The sequence below is a fragment of the Microtus ochrogaster genome, chromosome 7 (genome assembly GCF_000317375.1).
Source record: "Microtus ochrogaster isolate Prairie Vole_2 chromosome 7, MicOch1.0, whole genome shotgun sequence".
In the NCBI taxonomy this organism is placed as follows: Eukaryota; Metazoa; Chordata; class Mammalia; order Rodentia; family Cricetidae; genus Microtus; species Microtus ochrogaster.
Window position 1 is genome coordinate 34,195,160 of NC_022014.1, and position 20,726 is coordinate 34,215,885.

Below are 20,726 nucleotides of genomic sequence, written 5' to 3' on the forward strand. Positions count from 1 at the left end.
TCCTAGGCTCAGCGCTCTTTGATCAGCCAAGAGGCAAGACAGGCTCCCCAGAGAGCTTGTGTCCCCATCTCAGTGATTTCCGTGAATACAGCTATGTAATGAGGCTGTGTGCCATAGGCCAGCCTGGAACTCAGATTGCAGTAACAAGGCCCCTCTGCCCTGTGGGGGTCACTCCAGAGCTTATAAAGCAACAGGTGTCTTAAGCAACCCCCTCTCCCTGTCATAAAATAAAGTCAAAGTGGCAGACAGGATTTTGCTCAGGATCCAGCACCAGGCTTTAGGACAAGTCATTCAACCTCCCTGAGACTCAGTTTCCCTTACCTCTAAAATAGAAAATGATGATCTCCGAAAATGCTCTACAAGCTTACAGCAGTTGTGTGAGGTTCAAAACTACAATGGAAAACTGCCCTGTGCCCACGTAGAGTATCATTAACTGCGAAGTGACTTAGCAGAAAAAGTGGTACAGGAGAAAGATAGAAAAAGGGAAGGCCAGGTCTCAACTCTATCATGTTTCTGTACTTCACAGAAGGGAGGTTTACTCTGAGAATTTTCTTAAACAGTTTAGCGGTGACTGGTGCTTATCCTTGCAAAAAAGTGCTCAGAACATAAACAAACTGAAGATGGGAGGGGCTTGGATAAATGAAATCTCCTTTCCTGCTGCGCACAGATTTGATGCTGGTTATTCATGGGAACAGGAGAAAAAAATAAACTACTGCAACACATACTTAATACACAAATATTAAAATGTCTTTTCTCTACCGACTGGTAAAAAAATATATTATATTTTGATATTTTTTTCTTTTTAAATTATATCTGCTATCCATCCCAGCCGAAGTCGCGGCCGGTCATCTGGTAGAACTTGCGGTTGAAGGGCCTGTAAAAGTCACGCAGCTGCCGCAGCACCTCGCGCGCAATGGCGGGGTGCGCGCGACCCTTAGTCTTGCCCAGGCAGTGCGGCTTGCCGCTGCCCTCCGCCTTCTTGAGGCATGGGAAGCCCTTGGTCTGGTTGAAGTAGAAGTGCTTGTCGGTGATGATGCGCTTGAGGCCCAGGAAATCCTGCACGCGGCGCAGCTCCCCGGCCGGGTCGCTGACCAGCCGCTCCCCGCTCACGAAGAGCATCTGGCCCAGCGGGAAGTGGCGCAGCCAGGGCTCCAGGTGCTTGGCGTACAGGCCGATCTGGATGGCGCTCCAGGACGTGTCGATGAGGCCCGCGCTGCGGTTGCGGAACGTCAGGCTCTCGAAGCTAGGGATGTCCGGCCGCTTGGACAGCGTCTGCGTGTAGTCCGAGATGGCCCTGGTCACGGGGTCGCGCACCACCACGATGAGCTTGGTGTCCTTGGACATGGCCGAGATGCGCGCTGGTGCCTCCCGGGTCACGAAGTAGCTGGGCGTCTTCTCCATGGTGATCTGTCCCTCCAGGGTTCTGGGCATCAGGTCCCTGTGGGAAGCAGAAAGCATGTTAGAATCTGGGGAGAGAGTAAGCCAAGTCTCCTTCTGGACCCCAAGAACGGGAGAAGCATCCAATCTGAGTTCACATGTTCCTGGCTGGTTGTAGTTGCAGCTCCCGGACTTCCTGAATGCCAACTGGCCTTAACTGCTCTAGATTCCTTGAGCATGGGCCTCGGAACACGCATATTGCTCCTGTCAGACAATTCTTGTGGCAATTAATGCACCTCAAACGTTCTGCAATGTTCCCAACACAGAATAAAGACTCTGTTAGTTATCCATCTATGATACTCGGCACCAGCGCTTTCTGTAGGTGAATTACAACGTCATAATATCAAATAACATTAAAATACCCGATGCCATCCTGTCCATACCTGCCCCAAGTGTAGCTTTGTCCTTTATATACACGCCAATAATTTCTCTCAAAAAGGGTTTCCTCATTAACAAACTAATCCTTTTAAGGACTTATTTTATTTTTTAACTCTATGTGGTTTTGTACAATTATGTGTGGGTTTGTGCAAATGACAACTGGTACTTCTGGTGACTGGAAGTGGCCCTTGGCTCTCCTGGGGCCGGAGTTAAAGATGACCGTGTGCCTCCTGAGGCTAAACTCTGGTCCTCTGAAAGTGCAGAAGGTGCTCTGAATCTCTTAGCCATCTCAGCCCCTCCTTTGAAGTTGAATATCAAAATGTACAACTGTCTCCCCTTTCAACGATTTACTCTACCCTACTTTTGGTTACTTGTCTCCAACAACAGCCCAAAATGATTGCACAGAAATTTCAGGCCTAAACAATCTGTAATTTTTAAATCGCATGCCGTTCTAAGCAGCACAGTGGAATCGCCCACAGTCCCCTTCTGTCTATCCAGGACACGAATCATTGCTTTGTCCAGCATATCCATTTTGTATACACTACCTGTCCATTAGTCACTTAATCAAACTGGCTGTTACCTTATCAAAGTCCCTGAGCAACAGAGGCCCCAAAGGCAAAGGACAGTGACAAGAACACCCGTGTACCACACACAGGAGCACACATAATGCTGCAGCTGCATGCAAAGGGACAGAGCATGTGGGGAAAACAAAGGGGGGGGCGGCAATATTAGGCTGGATTTCAGACCCCCACTGGGGCTCTTTGTGGGGCTGGTAAGCCTCATGAGTCCCAAGAAAATGACTTTTATATAACACAAAATGCTTGTCTTCACAGCTCCTTGGGGTTCCTTCCATCTCATTTGTAATGGTTTGAAAAGTCCTGATTGTCCTGGTCTAAATATCTTTATTTCCTTTCTATTCCTTTGGCGTTTGATAGGAGTCCCTTCTATCCAAGGCTAATAATGCCTGTGTTGGGGACAGGAAGGAGAACATGGGCGCTGGGTGCCTTCCTCTTTCCTGTACGGACACTGACCTGCTCTGATACTCTACCTTGTCTTGGGTGGATTTGAGACAATTATAATGTTCCTAAAAATCATCTAGTGAGCATTCTGTCTCCATTATTGGCCACAGTTTGTGTATTCTGTCTTTCTTCATTCCTTCTTGGTCAAACCCCTGCCCCATTTTCTAATTCACTGATTTGCATTTTAGCTTTTTTTTTTTTTTTAATGTTTTCTTTGTTTTTTTAAGCTGTGCTTTGTTGGTCCCTTCCAAGGGTTTTAACTATATGCTTTTTTTTTTTTTTTTTTTTTTAACTTCCAGTCTGTCTTCTTTATTTTTCAGTTGGGACTTGATCAACTTTCTTAAGCATCATCATTTTTGTCAGTACCCATCAGTTACACTGAAGAGTTCTGATTTTCCTTTTGAGGCACGTATCACCCATGACTGTTTATTTTTTTTAATTCTCACGGTGGTTTTGCTTTCACAGTTCTGTAGTATCTATCTTGCGGTTGTACTAAAAAGGCTCTGCTCTGTGTTGGGCGCTTCTCTTGGCTGCTGCATTGCTATCTTCCCCACCTACATTATCTGCTAAGTACACATAAAGTGGGAAATGTCAAATGTAAAAGATGAAAATATGTCAAGTAAGCCTCACGCACGTCATACCTCCTTCAAGAACACATAACGATGGCCAATTTCATTTATGAGCTTCCCCCCCACCCCCACCCCATCTACTCCCTAACCATGCCAACTGGATTGTCTTAAAGCCAACTGGCAGACATGCGCTCAATTACTTCGCAAGTATTCGTGCTCCCATGAGGGTTATTTCTGGCACACATTCCTTGGCCGTTGCAGTGTCTAGTGCTAACAATGCCTCGGCTCATACAATGCAGTGAGTCTTCCTCCTCTCTTTGTTACTTTGGCAATTTTAATCACATGATTTTCCTCTTCTTTGAGGGAGAATGCTAGTTGGATGCTTGATTTATGGTGCTCAGCTCTTATTTTTAATATTTAAAGAATTTTGCAATTTATAAAAGGATAGGCCACATTAACCATCTCTTAAATATACCCCAAGGGCTGGGTGTAGGTGAGCACAGAGTGCATGCCACTTGACTGAGATGCCCACTACCCTTCCTCACCTGTGTGTGCCAGATTCTCTGAGGAGCCAGACCAACCTGCCTCCGAAACTTACGATGCCCTTGTACAAGTCTGTCTCAAGATGGTGGGATTTCCCAGTGAAAGGAATTTGGTCAAATTTATGAAAAAGTGTTGGGCTCTAAGAAAACACCAAATACTCTGGAGGGGTGAAGGGTGTGTGTTGTCTTAAAGACACAGAGCCAGATCTCTGCCTCTTTGTCTGGACTCTTTGAGTTATAAAGACTTGACTTCACATTTTGCCTTGGATCTTAAAGAGATAGCAGACTGCTCTCTGGAACTCCTGGCTGGATTGTCTCTGGAAACCCCCAGGGAACCTTCCTCAGAGACTGAAGTTGCAGTCTGTGCTTGGCCAAAACAGACACTCCTAAACCTCAGGAAAAGGAGCCATATTTTAAAAAGCCTATCCCAAATCGGTGCTTGAAGGGAGATAGCCCAAACAGGACATCCTATAACTCATGGGATCGAGAAACCCAACTGGTTAGAGCGGGAGTAGAGATCTGCTGCATCACGGGTAGCAATTCAAGAGCAAGAGTTCTGGAGACTGATGGCACTGCGCATGTGTGGTCAGTGCTCCCGACCCATTAGGACACGGAGACGGTAAACTTTTCGCTAAGCACAGTTTACAACGAGTCTTCAGTTTTAAGCACTCAAGAAGGAACAAAGGCTTTGAAAGCTGGATCTAACTAGATTGCATCTTTCAACTTAAAGATAACTAAGTGCAGGGGTGAGTACGCAAAGGGGCTGTGGTTTTGTTTTCATCTTGCTAGACCAAAGGGAAATAAAATAATTTTTGACAGTTTGTCAAGCTGATCTGAAATCAGAAAATTGTGTTTGTGGCTTATCCCTTCTAAAGGCTGCCAGGGCTCAGGGGAGACAACTTAAGCTCAACTTATTCATTTCAACAGAAAAGCCAAGTCTAATGCCTCAGGAATCCGGCCTCTAAAGGACTGTCCACGTGACTGCTGCAGAGCTCATAGGAAGCATTCTTCTGAAGGGGGTGATGACCTGTGCCCTGATTCCCAAATGGCAGGACGGCCCCTCGGTCCAAATAATAGGGCTCTAGATAAAATCGCAAATACCTTGTTTGTCATGACCCCGGAGTATCTAGCATTAGCACAGACATTGAAGGTCATGAGCCGGTCACTGTCTTTGGAGAGACATAAGTTGGCTGGTTGTGCTGTGAGAGATGAGCACATTCTGTAAGTGGATTGGTTATCTCCCACAAGGGGCCATCACGCCAGAAAGAGCTTCAGACGTCATGGCACCTTCACTTAGGAGCTGATCCATTACTGGGTGATCTCTATGGGACAATAGTTTATGGCAGAAGAGTTCTAACGACCTGGTGGGCGCTCCCTCTCCACAATGAGCAGGGGACGCACCTGTCTTTGTGCTGGGGCCTCACAGATAGTCAGAGGACTACGATGCCCCTTGGATTAGGCAACTAATGCTTCACCATTGTCTGCATACAGATACCTCAGTTACCATGAGAACCATCTAGAAAGAGCTGTCCAGGCCGCTCGGCAACTACATTCAGTATGCATCTAATATACACAAGAAGATACAAAAAGGACCTATGTGTTCAGTCATTTCTACCAATTTGCACCCTTTCTACTGGGTTCCTACTGCCCTCACACTGTCTTCTTGATCCCCACCTTCCCTACATAATTGCTGGCAGCCATCTCTGGAAGTAGCTTCAAGTGAATAAATGGATGTATGAATAAATGAACAGATGGATGGATAAACATTCCTCTCCTATTTGTTGTTAATAAGTTGCATTTAATCAATAAACCTCTTGTTATACATAAAAGTCAATTCCATATTGTTTATAGACATAAGCAGGAGGGAAATTTCCAAGAGCAGCTTTGTGATTCAGATGGAGGGAAAATGTATAGACTATGTTGAAGAAATAAATGTAATAGGATGATAAGTTGGAGTAAATGAAAAATAAGGCTTTTTTTTTTCATCAGACGATACTACCAAGTGGGTAAAGAGGCAAGCTCCAGAGTGAGAGAAAATGTTTACAAAATATCTCTCAAGAGCCGTATCTGTAATATAGAAAGGACTCCAAGTCTATAAGTTAAAGAAAAAATAAACCGGTTGAAAGAAAATGAGGTTTCCAAGTGCGTGTGAGGATGAGCATTAACTGGCATCTTGCTGGTGGAGAGCAAGCTGACATGATGATTCCAGAGCTGGTTGGCACCATTTACCAGAGTGAGCATGTGTCTCCATCAACTTCGCACCTCGTGATTTTGTACAGCCGTTCATCCGTGTTCACATATTAATGATGGTCCCAAATTCAAGATCCCCAAATGCTCACCAAAACCCAGAAACATCCAACACAGGGCAGTCAGAATGGGTACCTTCACATCTGCCAGTCACACTTGCTTGTGGATGAATCTCACAAACAACACTAATAAACATGGCTGGTCCTGGCAATGCATCTGCTGTATGACTGTTGCAATGGTTTAAATGACACACCCCTCAGAGTCTTTGGCACTGGATACTTAGTCCAGTTGGTGTTCCTGCTTGGGAGTGGGGATGAGATTGGAGGTGTAGCTTTGGTGGAGGAAGTATGTCACTGGGGTGGGGCTTGAGAGTTTAAAAGACCTGCTCCACTTCAAATTTGCTGTCTCTGTTTCCTGATGGTTTGGGATGTGAGCTCTCAGCTGTTTCTGCCACCATGCATAGTACTTGCAGCTATGCTTCCTTTCTGAGAGGGTGGGGCTGGACTCTTATCTATCCCTATGGATCTGTCAGCCACAAATAAACACTTTTTTAATGGCCTTGGGCATGGTCTTTTAGCATAGCAGCAGAAAAGGAGGTAATACAGCTTCCTCCATGAAAAGTTGAGGTCAGAGCTGGGAAGAAGGCTCAGTTGATGACGCGCTTTCTGTAGAAGCCTAACAACCTGAGCTCAGATGCCTAGAATATATGTAAAAAGCCAGAGACAGCATGGTGTGTCTGTAATCCTGGCACTGGGGAGGCAGAGACCAGTGGACCCTTGGGGCTTGATGGCCAGCCTATTCAGCCAAATCAGTGGACTCCAACTTCCGCCAAGTTCAGTGAGAGACCCAGGCTCAAAAGAATGAGGTGGAGAAACAATTGGAGAAAACAGAGGACACCTAACATCAGCCGATGACTTCCACGGGCATGTGTGTGCCTCCTCCATGATTGTACACATGCTTGCACACAAATGCGTGCACACACTCACACACACACACACACACACATCTGTGAAACACAAAGCAAAATAAAAAACCGTTGTATCTGACTAGATGTCCAAAGGGTTGTTGCCCACGGGGAATCAGTGTGGAGAAGGAAGAACAAAAGCTTTTAACGTGATGGAGCACACCTGTCTGGATGTCCCTCACACAGCGCATCCACTTTGTGCAAACTTACAGTGGAGCTGTAGCCTCCAATTTGTGTGGTTTTATGTATTTAAGTTAGAATTGAATAAATATTTTACTATGTTTATATAAAATAAATGGCCAGTTTCCCACAAGGCTCCAAGAAAAGCACGTACTTTGTAAAGCCCAAAAATAGAACAAAAATCACATTTGCCAAAACAGGCTTATCTCCGATTTGTAAAAATGTAGATGACAGAGGAAAAGGAGTGGGCTTTGGCCACCTAGGCCACCCATGACCACTTTGCTCTCACCCCAGACAAACCAGAGACACAAAAACTGCATAATTTCCATCTTACACGTGGATGGCTGTGCCCACAGCTGGGCACAGTGGTGGGAATTACCGCAGAGGAGATGCTCAGGAATCCGGGCAACAAGGAGAAATTATCTGAAGATAGTATTGTGAGTGGTGATTGCAAAATGTTTTGGAAATAGCACTCTCAGTTTACTGTTGCAGATCTGTAAGGTAAAGTGCGCCTACGACCTCCTCATGTATATGTGAATTAATAATAACACAATAAAACTAGACACTAATGATAATACAGCAGTTCTCAACCTGCGGGTTGCAACCCCTTTGGGCAGTCACATATCAGATACCCTGCATATCAGATATTTACATTATATTCACAATAGTCGTAAAGTTCCAGTTATGAAGTAGCAACAAAAATAATTTTATGGTTGGGGTTCATCACAACATGAGGCACTGTATAAAGGGTTGCAGCATTAGGAAAGTTGAGAACACTAACCTAAATGGTAATTGGTGCTTTCCCTCTGTGCTTTGAACTTGTTTATATTGATTCAGATAAGAAGCCAGCAATTGAAGGGACTGAGAAAAGAAATCCATAAACAAAAACTTAAAACAATAGTTTGGAGCTGGGAGGTGGTGGCACAGGCCTTTAATCCCAGCACTCGGGGAGGCAGAGGCAGGCAGATCTCTGTGAGTTCAGGACCAGCCTGGTCTATAAGAGCTAGTTCCAGGACAGCCTATGGAGAAATCCTGTCCCCCCCAAAAAATGACAAAACAAACAAACAAATGAAAAACAACAACCTGAACAATGGCTGGAGAAAATGAGAACCCAAGAGAGTGACCCAGAGCACCATGGAAGATGCAGAAAGGCCTGGGCTCTGGACAGAGGATGGATGGGGTGTCTGCCTGCATGAATGGCGTGGTCTCGACCGACTGATGCATAATCACTGACATGGAAATGACTGGAACCAGTGGGCAGGATAAAGAAGAACATGGGCAGCTGTGTGATGTAGAAAGAAGCTCTGCCAGTGTAATCCAAATGAGAGGAACTCAGTGGCGATGGTGGGAATGACAGAGGTGGGGGAAACGAAGGGTCATGTTTAGAGCCCAGAAATGAGGATGCCCTAGGTGATTTATGTAGGGGTGGCCTGGGCGTTTCCAAACAAGATTACTCAGGTTTAAAGGAAGAACATGATGACTACTTTGCCAACTAGCAAGTTGTTTGGGGTGGGGACTACCCCACCCCAAAATAGAAACATATGTGTAGTTTTCTGGTTAGTGGGGTTGGAATTGCTTGCAAAAAGCGGTTATTCCTTCCCAGAAACCCAGATGGAGAGTGGGTTGCTGTTGTTCTGAAACATGGCTGTTTTACAGGCCTGTGAAGTCGAAGCAAGTCACTGTAGGACTTAGGGCCTCCGTTTCCTCATCAGCAAAACACGATTCGTGTATGGTTCGGGACACTAATTTGCCTAATTTAATGCTCAGAAGAGTGGCAACAGAAAGAGCAGGGATTCTAAAGCTGGTGCTTGACTACACTTGATAAAAGCAAGTTCCCGACAGAGGAGACCAGTATCACCCTTGCTTCCTGAAAATACAATGCCATGGCTACAAGACGAAGTTCAGAGACCAGGCTTCATTAAAAAGACCAGATCCGGGGAAGTCAGGAGTTCAAGCCCAGGCCTTGGGAAGACCCTGGTCAGAAAGTAGACAATAGACACTTAGGAAATATTCACCACAGACTGAGGCAGATGAATAATTCCTCTGGTCTCACCAGAGCAGCTAAGAATTTAAATTTTAGTTTCAAAAGACAGAGAGGTAATACGGTTTGTCCCAGTGACAGTTGTAATGAATAGGAACAGAATAAAATTCTAGGTCTTTCTCGTGCTCGAGTGCATGTTCTTTCAGCCCTTCCGAATACCCAGGCGGCAGCAGTGTGACTCCTTCTGTCCGCATCACTGGCCAGCTTGGACACAGTGCCTAAATGTCTCGTTATTAAAAGCATCCCATGCCCCCATTCATCTTGGCATGCAAATTGTCTGCCCGTTTCTTGAAACAGGAAACAGCCTGTTATCCTGTTTCCTAAAGGCCCTCTTCTACAAGGGAAGCACCGCTAGCTGCAAGGGGAAATCCTCGGTTGCAACACAAGGACGATTTACCTTAAGGGATCGATAAATCTTGCCAATCTGCGTGTGCATACTCTCTGTCTGGGTCTGTGAGCTGAGCCTCCGGCAAAGCGTACGCCAGGAAGGACTTTCTTTCTGGATGGCCAATGTCTACAGGTAGTCCCTGGAGATCCCTAACCATGCGTGTCTGAGAAGGGAGGAAACCACACCGAGTCGGGAGCTGTCAGCTCGCTGTCCCTGGGGCCAAGGCTCACTTGTGCTAATATTTCTTTTCCTGCTGTTGGGATGTGAGACCTCACTCAAAACGTGACTTGTGAAGTTGGAAGGAAAACTCCCTTCTGCTGATGTTTGAGTTGGCTTGTGAGGAGGAAGGAGACTGCTGCTAAGAACCAGCTCCCACTCCGAGAAAACGTGTATGGGCCATTCTAATAATCATACCATCAGTGAGAGAAGTTAAATGATAGACTGAGCGACTGGAATACGATCCGGTGCTGTGGACAGTCAATGCCTTCCCAGACTCTAAATGATCAAAGGACAGGAGGGAAGCGAAACGATTCTGACAGTCCCGGCATTCAGGATTCAACCCGTACCAGGGTTTATTTAAAGAATGAAACTCCAGAGGAGTACAGAAAATCGAGGATTCTTATTGCTCATTGAGAAGCTTGGGAAAGGCAGAAAATACATCTGTTGTCATAAAATACCAAGGAACCACCCTTAACAGAGAGCATAATATGTTTCTTGGATCCCAAGTATAAAGAGTGACCACGCCTGTAGATGCTGAGAGTCTCCCAGCCAACCCCCTTGATCATGTCATTGTCAGATGAGCTAAAGCAGGGGTTCTCAACCTGTGGGTCGCACCCTCACAAGGGTCCCATATCGGACGATTACAGTACAATTCATAACAGTAGTAAAATTACAGTTATGGAGTAGCAACAAAATAATTTTCTGGTCAGGGTCACCACAACACGAGGAACTATATCAAAGGGTCGCAGCCTTAGGAAGGTTGAGAACCACTGTTCTACAATTAGACCAGTGACCCACAAGTGTCACTGACCCCCTCTGAACTAAAGTCTCCTTCACCAGGGAACTGGTGTTGTCCTAAGTTTAAGGTGACATTTCCACCTCTGTTTTATGTTGTCCCAAAGCTTGCTCCAAGATGGTGACAGATTAATAGGGACCAAGCACTTCTTTTGGAAGCCAAGAAACCACGCTGAGGGGTAGAACTTTGCCTAGGTCCCTCCACAGAGGGCTGACGCTGGCTCTGGGTCAAAGCAGTTCCTTACAGGACTCTCTGCCACCTGCAGCTCTTGCTCCTTGCTGTTGCCCTTGGCCCCAGGAAGGATCCACATGGGCAAGCTCTAGTGGGTGTGATGGGGTTTGGGAACACGGAGTCTCCCAGGTAAGCGCATAGAAAGAGAAACAGAAGAACACAGTTGGGCTTTCTTCCACAGGGGAGGAGAGTGGAGAACGTAGCTTTCAACTTTATTTAGTGGAAGTGCCCAGGGGCAGTAAAAGTTTAAATGGAAAAAAAAAGGTGCTTTTATACTCAGCTAAGCTTTATTTTACCTGCAGTAGTATTAAAGTGATGTAATGTTCAGAAGTGCAAAGATTCAGGAAAATTCACACCCGCCTCTGCCTTTGGAAAAAAACTTGCAGGTTCATTTTCACCAGAGAACTGAACAAGCCAAGTTAAAATGTCTTGAATGAGTCTGTGAATTTCTTGAATCAAGTATATGTATTAAAAAATAAAGTTAGTAACTTCTAAAATCAGAACAGAATAAAAGTCTTACAAAAGCACATTTAATGACGTTAGAAAGGCCACAAGTAGCAGAAATAAAACAGGACATTACATGTTCTCTGGAAGCAATGCTGGAAACTCTCAAGCCCTGAGGGGCGTGCATGTTTATGAGCAATAGACAGTCAACAGATAGAGAGACAAACTAAGAGATTACAAATAGACATTGGACATCAGAGATACAGATATAGTAAAGGGAGGGGACGTACGTCTTTCAAAGATGGGAAAAGTCCCCACATGCTCTCTTGAGAAGTTCAATGGAATCATAGACCTGGGGTTGGGGAGATGTCCCCTGAGCCCTCCAGTGCCTTCCTGTCACACTCTATTCCTCAGTTTCCCTGACCCAGCGCTGGCTGAGAACCCAGGCATCTTCACCCTTAGTCCACAGTTCTATCTTACTTTATTTTGCCCTAATTCTAAAACATACTGTGCCCAGAGCATGACCACTCTCATGCTGGTTCCTGAAGAGTAGAATTTGCCATCATGTGCAACAAACATACGCTAACACAAGATAACTCTAAATAAAACACAGTCCAGCCACAGAGGGGGAAATTCCCTAAAGGACTTGGAACCAGGAAGACTCTGTTAAATGTGGGTCCTCATTAAAGGAAGAAAACACTTTCTTCAGCTTCAGGTGCTTTGACTGTGTCTTAGGTCCACTACTTAGGAAAGGGAAGAAGAGTTTTAATGAAAGCATGGAAACCATGGGCCCAGGGCAGATGAGCTCTTGGGTCCTCTGTGATTGCCTCATCAGGTCGCCATCTGAGCTCACACTGGCTCCTGACAGGAGTTCCATAAAATATGAGCTTGAGAACTACCATTGGAGCTGTGTCACTGTGGGCAGGGGCTTCAGCCAGGCTCTGTCTCAGCCTGGAGTTATCAGGCCTGTGCACGTGTGCAGCTGGAGATAAGGCCGACCCTGCTTCCCTGACTTGGCAAGCAATGTGCAAAGCTTGTGGGGAGAAGAACCTATGAGGACACAAGCAGGGAAAATCTGAAATGACAGGGAATCCCTTTGCTGCATTTTGGCAATGGTGGGCTTTGGTTCCTTCATTCCAGCCCCTTCTGCTCCCTCCGTTTTTTCTTCTTCTTCTTCCTATGTCTTGGTCCTAGACATAGAGTAGGAACAAAATCAAAGGTCTTCTTAAGTTTGAGACAGAAAAAGAGCTGGAAGCTACAATGCTAGCAGTAGCTGGAGGCCTGGATGCCCTGGATGTTCCTTTTAAATTTATCTTCAGCATCCTGGGTGTCTCTCTATTCCCCTGATTTTCAAGCAATAGAAAACAATACTAACGTAATATTGAAACATACCAAAAATAATTGCAGACATCACAAGCCTCACTCTACAGCATGACATGGCACAATTAGCAAATAACAACAGCACAATTAGCAAAATAACATCCTGAAATGAAGCTGCATACATGTGTGTATCCTGTTTGTGTGTGGTGTGCATGTGTCCTTTGCCTCTCCTGAGCCAGCTCATGACGGAAGCAGGAGCTCCCACTCACTGTGAACTCACAGCATTTACACTTGAAGACAAGCGCACACCTCACAAGGAGACCAGCAGTACTGCTCTGAACCAGTCTCTAGCTCAGGCAAGAGGGGCGCTCATGACACGGACTCTACGAACAACTAGGAGGTGTCCGAAGTGGGTTCTGTAAGCTCACTCATTAAACAAAAAAGGGCTTGCTAAAACTAAACTGCACACGTTTTTACTATTTAATGAGTCAATTTTAAAGAAGTTGAATTTTCAACAGTTTCCAGAGATTGATGCAATGGTCTGACACAAGCCCATCTGGGCTCTTTTGCTGGCTTTCATTTTCTGGCAGACAACTTTTTTTTCATATTTTTAATTCATTTAATAGACAATGTCCCATGAATTGACTAAAAATTACAAATGATGTTTAAATACATCCTTTAACCAGCCTGGTTGTGACATTATTGAAGGTATATTACGTTGTCCGTATGCAATCCACACTTGTGACTTTTCTCTGCCATTCATGAATTATGCAGTCTTGCCCAACTCACGGAAATGAAAGTGCACTCACTGCCCACTGCCACGCATTGCCTCTTTCTATGTCCTGTGCACACATTTCCACAGTCCATTATTCATTGAGGCATCTATGCGAGTGCAAATTCATACATATAATGTGGAAATAGTCACATATGAGCAAACAGCAATGAGACTTTTATTTGCAGATATATAGACTTCATTCCAAGTAAGCAAAACTGTTAAGGGGTACCTCTAGTTCTTCTTATGAGTCACAGGTGGTAAACAATGCAGACATAATAAATGTCAACAATGGAGGAGTTTCTTCATGTGGGCTCTACAATACAGAAATTGTGCCCTTCACCTTTGACAGTTTTTAGATTTTTTATTGTTTTTATTGTGCTATACATATTTCTCCACTCCTCTTTCTTCTTCCCCCTCTCCTCTGCTACCCTCTCCCATGATCCCCATACTCCCAATTTACTCGGAAGATCTTGGGTTTATCTCCTTCTGGCAGACAACTTTTAAAGACACACAAGAATAACTTGATCTCTTAAGCTTTACATTTTTTGCACTTTACATTTTTGATCACAGTATATTATGATCTCCATACTTCAAAAATTCCTTATATATATATCTGATCGCCAAACTCAGTTTCATACTCCAAACCTGTCTATTTTCTTTAACTTTCTGATCCTACCTGCATGTAACACTAATAACCAGCATCCCACAGTGCCAGAGGATGCGAGTGGGGAGAGCGGTGAGTGACAGCTCAACCAGTGTGTGTTTCCTCATGAGGTCACAGAATCGAGTAATACTGATAATTAGCTTTTTTTTTAATCCACAAACTTTTGTCAAAAGATCCATACCTATTTGCCTGCACACTGTCTATTCAGCTTTTGAACTGAGAGCACACAGACAGAGGGGCGGAAGACATATGGCATGCACGTCTAAACTGTTTACTCTCGGGATCTTTTCAGAAAACATTTCTCTGTCAGTGATTGAGACCATTACTGTCAATAGAATAAAATTAATATGAGGAATATTGATTGCAGCATAATTAGTATTTACTGAAAGTTGGGTTGAAAAATAAATCTTGCTGTGTGAGTGTCATAGGTCATGATTTGTGTATATCTTTATTTTATGGCTCATCCAAACATGGCTGGCCCATCCACAGAAAATCCCAAATGAGCAATAATAATTAAATTGAGTCATCTTTGGTGTTTTGCCAACTTTCAGACATATGAAAACAATAGATTTGAGCTTGTTTTTTTGTTTTATTGTTACCAAGAAATATCTGTCAAAGTAAAGGAGAGAGCATGTTTCATCTAACAGTGTATTAGCTTGATTTATAACTTTTAAAATGTTTAGACACATGGTATGTGAGCCTTCATTGGTACCCTTGTCCAGAGACCTGGCGATGTGAAGGGTGGGCCTGAGAACATGCAGAAGACCCGGGGAAGTCATTAGGAAGAAAAATGAGGCAGCCAAACAGGGCCCTTGCTGCCAAAGAAACCCGAGGGCTGTCAGGAGCAGCCCCTGCAGACGAAGCGGTTTGCATGTGCTGGTGCCTCACTGCAGCAAAAATGTCACAGATGCCTTGTATCTATGCACGGGACCTGGACTCTTCCTTCTGCACCTCCTGGCCACACCACCTTCAACTTCCATGGCTTAATTTTTTCTTTTAAAACTTTTACATATAAGATTGTTTTGTTGCATGCATGTGTATCTATGTACATGCCAACTGCCTGCAAAGTCCAGGAGAGGGTGTCCAATACCCCTGGGACTGTAGTGGTAAATGGTTGTGAGCTACCATGCAAGTGCTGGGAACCAAACCTGCAGCTTCCTTATGAGAAGCTAGTGATCTCAAAAGCTGAGCCATCTCTCCAGCTCCCCCTGACACCTGTCTCTCTGCCTCTCTCTCTCTTTCTGTGTGTGTGTGTGTGTGTGTGTGTGTGTGTGTGTGTGTGTGTGTGTGTGTGTGTGCAGGTAGCCACATATGGTATGTGTTCTTGATTACATGGGCCACGTCATGTCTAAAAGAGTATCACAGTTCTCCACATCTCTTACAATCTTCCTGCCCAAGTTTCCATGGCTGAGTTAGGATTCAAAGTCCTATTTCACTTTTACCTAGTCCCTATGTGCCACCAAAATTTTATACTGAATTTCTCTCTAACCCTTTTTGGTCCGTCAAGTTTCTTCCATTTTATGTTTGCTCTGCTTCCTGCAGAGTGTTGCTACTATTTCAATAGTCTCAAACCTTACATGAATTTTCCTTCCTATTTTACTCTTGTATATACTCTATTGAGTGTTGTCTCCTCAGGAATTAGAAAAATATTTATATAAAGTCCCTTTCCCCTCCTCCTGTACACCGAGAGTGGGATTTCATAAAATGCAATGATGGATTCAGAAAGCAATGCCATTCTCTCCACCCTAAGCCCATCAACCTGGGGGAATAAAGCAACTTTCAACTATACAAATTTCCTTTTATGTTACCAAGCAAATTTTGGTTCATATTAAACTAATATATAAGAAAATAGACTTGGGGGTGGGGTTCAGCTCTGTATGAGCACTATGCTAGAGGTTTGCATAACTAGCCATGATCAGACCACAAAACTCTCCTCATTCCACTATCAAAAATTGCTTTAGAGTCTTACTCTCTCTCACCCTGCAACTGTCTATCTAGATCTGGTCTCTGTTGCTGCTTCATGTGAGATGTCCTTTTGTGTATTTGTTATTTTTATTGCTCGATGAATAAAGCTGTTTCAGCCAATGGCTCAGCAGGTCATTTGCAAGCAGAGATTGTTCTTTTGTTTTCTGGCCACCCAGACACAAATAATCACACGGAAACTATATTAATGTCAACACTGTTTGGCTGATGGCTCAGACATATTTCTAGCTAGCTCTTCTATCCTAATTTAACCCATTTGTATTAAGCTATGTATTGCCATGAGGCTGTGGCTTACCAGTAAGGTTCTAGCATCTTTCTCCTTTGGCAGCTACATGGCGTCTCCTTGACTCAGCCTACTCTCTATCTCTGTTCGGATTTCCCAATTGGCTTTACTCTGCAAAGCCATTGGTCAAAACAGCTTTATTCATCAACCAATAAAAGCAACATGTATACAGAAGGACACCCCATATCAGTTGCTATTCAACTGGGATCATATGGTCTCTGGTTTCCAAGGATTGGCTCACTTCATTCACATTGCCTCCATGTGTTGGAGATCCAGTTCAAGCTGCCGTGTGCACCAAGAGTTCATGGCTGAGGAGTGCTCTGTTGTATAAACGCACTGCAGTATGTTTTTATATGCTATATAGCATGTTTTAGGTGTTGTATAGACACACCGCAGTATGTTTTTATGGCTGAAGAGTGTTCTGTTGTATAGATGCACTGAAGTACGTTTTTAGATGTTGTACAGTCTGTTTTTAGGTGTTGTATAGACATACCACAGTATGTTTTTATGGCTTGGTATAGATGCACTGCAGTATGATTGTCTAGTCACCTGTGAGAGAATATTGATTTGGTTCTGGTGTTCAGCAATCATAGACACAGCAGCCACAAACTTTTGTTTAAGGGTTATTGGAAACACAAACATTCTTTCTCTGCTAAGTAGCAAGGAGGGAGGCTGCTGCTGGTTCACTGAAGAATCCCGTGTTTAACTTTCTGAAATTACTGGAGTTCTGTGACGTGTGTTGCTTTCTTGCTTCCCCAGTGCAGTGTGTGTTTTATTTGTCCCTCATTTCAGCACTCATCCTTACCAGAGGCTTTCCAGTTTTGTGGATGGCTGGGAGCGATGGTTCAGAGCTCACGCCCAATATCATTGGAGAGCTTTATGAACAACTCTAGACCAGGAAAAAAATAACAAAACTCCAAATGCAAAATGTGTTTTTTTACTGAAAAGGTATTTCTTTCCAATCACCATAAAGTCAAAAACTCTGAAGTAGAAGCATTGTACGTTGGGGAGTGTATTACATAATTTGCTGCTCATGTCTAACAGATACATACTGATTGACTAAGTAGGTCAATGTGTGTTGAATTATTACTGTATGCACAATAGCAAAATTATTCTCAACCAAGATTTTAACTTAGCAAACATACATAGAGAGTCTGCTTCTGCCAAATATCCTATTAGCAAATAGAACTACTTGGATTACACCATTCCTGCCTTCAAAGAGCTTGCCACCTTGAATGGGTAGGCATTGCAATAAATGCACTTCCATAGCAGAACCACCATACTGAGGAGGTTTTTACATTGGAAGAATGTTGACTCTGCCTAAGGGAGTTAGAGGGGGCTGACCAAACAAAGATATGAGAGCAGAGAGTGAGGTGTTGATGAACAAAGGCACCATGTTGTATCATATTTGGTTTATGTTCTGACAAATAAAGTTTGCCTGGCGATCAGAGGGCCGAGCTAGCTACTAGTGAACCATAGAAGCCACGCAGTGATGACACAGACCTTTGATCCCAGTGCAGGTGGGGACAGGAAGTGATAAGGTGGGGTGAGATGCAGAAACAAGCAGCTGGTGGCTGCTCCTCTGGTTCTCTGATCTTCCAGGTCCCCCATCCCATATTTAACTCCCAATTCTCTATTGATTAAGATTAATTAGATTGACACTTTAGCACCACAAATAGCCTTCAAACAATCTCCTTGAACTTCAAAATGGTGGGGCTGCAGACACAAGCAACGGGCCATCTCCAGCTACTTTATATACAAATAAATTTTATAACAGTGGTTCATTGGAGTCAACTGAGAAATGGAGGATTTTGAAGAAAGTGTTTGAAAACACAGAAGTATAAGAAAGCAAAGCATTTCCTGCTGGAAGATGAATAATTTAAAGAAATACAAGTTCAAATACACTCATCTTCCTCATTTAGAAGACCAAAGTAGCATTAGTCCTACATTTCCTAACACAGGAAAGATGCTAATAATTATTAATTAAGACTACAGTTAGAAAATTGATTTGAAAATATCAACACATTGTGGTAAATGCAAATAAAAGAGCATTCCTGATGATAAAAAGACTGTGCTTCATCTCTTAGCAGTTACGTAGACAGACCTTCAAATAATACCAGGTTACTTTTTGGGTGTTTAATTTGTGTAGCTCTTTGTAGATTCTGGATGTTAGCTTCCTGTCTAGAGTGTAGCTGGCAGGGATTTCCCCTCATTCCGTAATCTATCTGTTTGCTCTGCTGATATTTTCTTTACTGTGAAAAAAAAAGCTTTGTATTTTGATGTAGTTCAATTGGAGTCTTGTTTAGACTTTCTAAACAAGTTCTTGGAGTTACATCTTAGTGTGTATCCCCTTAGCTTGGCTCTAGAAGTTTCCGTGCTTTAGGGTCTAAGTTAATCCACTTTGAGTAATTTGTGTGCATGGTGAGGGATAGGGATCTAGTGTCATCTTTCTGTGGTTGGTACATAGGTTTGCTAGAACCATTTGTTGAGTACATGTCTTTTGTTCAGTGAATGTTTCTTGACACCTTCCCCAGAAATTAGGTGGTCATGGCTGTGTGTGTTTATTCCATTTCTATGACTTCTATTCACTTCTACTGGTCTGTAAGTCTGTTGTTGTTATTGTTTGTTTGTTTTTTTGTTGTTGTTTGTACCAGACTGTCCTTGTCACTATAGTTCTGTAGTATAATTTGAGATCAGCTATTGCATAATCTCCAAGTACTGTTCTTTCTCCTTAGGATTGCTGAGGCCATTCATGATCTATTGTTTCCTGTTGGAATTCTTGGTGTTTTTTCTAGTTTTGTGAAGAATATTATGCTGGCTTATCAACTTGACATTAATTAGAATCACCAAGGGAGAGAGACCCTCAGTTGAGGAATTGCTACCACAAGATTGCCCCATTGGGTATATCTGTAGGTATTTTCTTTATTAATGATTGATGTGGGAGAGACCAGTCCCCTGTGGGCAGTTCCATCTCTGGGCAGGTAGTGCTGGGTTGTATTAAAAGCAGGCTGAGTAAGCCAGTAAGCAAAGTTTTCTCTGTAGACCTCTGCTTTATGACATTTGCTTGAGCTCCTGTCCTGGCTTCACCAGATGGTGAACCATAACCCCTGCTTTAGTCCTTGTCTTGAGCTCCTATCCTGGCTTCCCCAGATGGTGAACCATACCTTATAAGCTAAATAAACCTTCTCTTCCCAAGTTGCTTTTTGGTCATAGTGTCTACTGTAGCAACAGAAAATCAAATGAATACAAATGTATTTGGAGTTTTTCTATGGACTTTCTTGAATTTGTAGGTTACTTCTGGTAGCACAGACATTTCCACAATAAACAGAACTGTCCATCGACACATGGGCTGACGAAATGAAGAGCTACAAATGACCAAAAACAATTTTCAAAAGTTTTTGACAGCCCTGGTCATCAGTGAAATGCAAATTAAAGTCAGAGATAGCTCCTTACCCCAGTCATAAAGGCTATCATCGAAGAATATGACAACAAATATTGCAGAGGATGTGGAGATAGAGGAGCGCCTGCTAGTGGGGGTAAAAAGTAATACAACAATTATTGAAACCATTTTAAATGTTCTTCAAAGTATTTTTTAGAAATAGCATTACCATATGACCCAGCTATACCACTCCTGGGAGTTCACTCCAAGAGTAAGGCTCTGCATTCGACTCCAGACATCATTGCAGAGCCATGTTTATCACTATTCTACTCACAATAGTAACATAAAAAGAAGAACATAGTACTTCCCAGCTCTATCCCATTTCCCTGCAAATTCCTGTGCTCTACCATCATTGTTAGAACATGCCTAGACCAGTTTCTAGAGGATAAAAGATGAAGTGACGTTGCATCAACTCTGCTACACCAGCTAAAGCCTCTTAAGATCAGCCTTCAGAAACTGACTCCCCAGACGTGGAAGATAGTGCAGCCAATCTCATCAGCCATCTGGTTGACCTATTGGTAACCACATGAGCCAAATTAGCTAAGATTCCAAAGTAGCACGCATCAGCTAAATGCCACAGATCTGCTTAACGAATAGCTGTTGTACGTCTGAGGGTTTTGATGATGTTAGGAAGCATTGTTTTAGCCATCAGTAATGGTATTTTAAGTTTTCATTAATATAAATTTAATAAAATATGGCGCATTACTAATACTGGGTGCCTCTAGAGAATGCAACTGTGGGGCCAATGTTCTACTTCCAAAGAATGTAAGCACCGAGAGACAGAATTGCTACTCCCTCTGGCTTGAT

At 43.5% G+C, this 20,726-nt stretch overlaps 1 protein-coding gene across 1 annotated transcript in view; it reads right to left on the reverse strand.

Moving 5' to 3' along the window:
• Positions 1 to 816: 816 nt before the first annotated feature.
• The window catches only part of Hs3st3a1 (heparan sulfate-glucosamine 3-sulfotransferase 3A1), a 98,435-nt gene continuing 78,525 nt past the window's right edge, over positions 817 to 20,726 (reverse strand). Inside the window, exon 2 of the mRNA XM_005349868.3 lies at positions 817 to 1,438. Within this exon, the coding sequence (XP_005349925.1) occupies positions 817 to 1,438 (622 nt within the window). The remainder of the gene's footprint in view (positions 1,439 to 20,726) is intronic.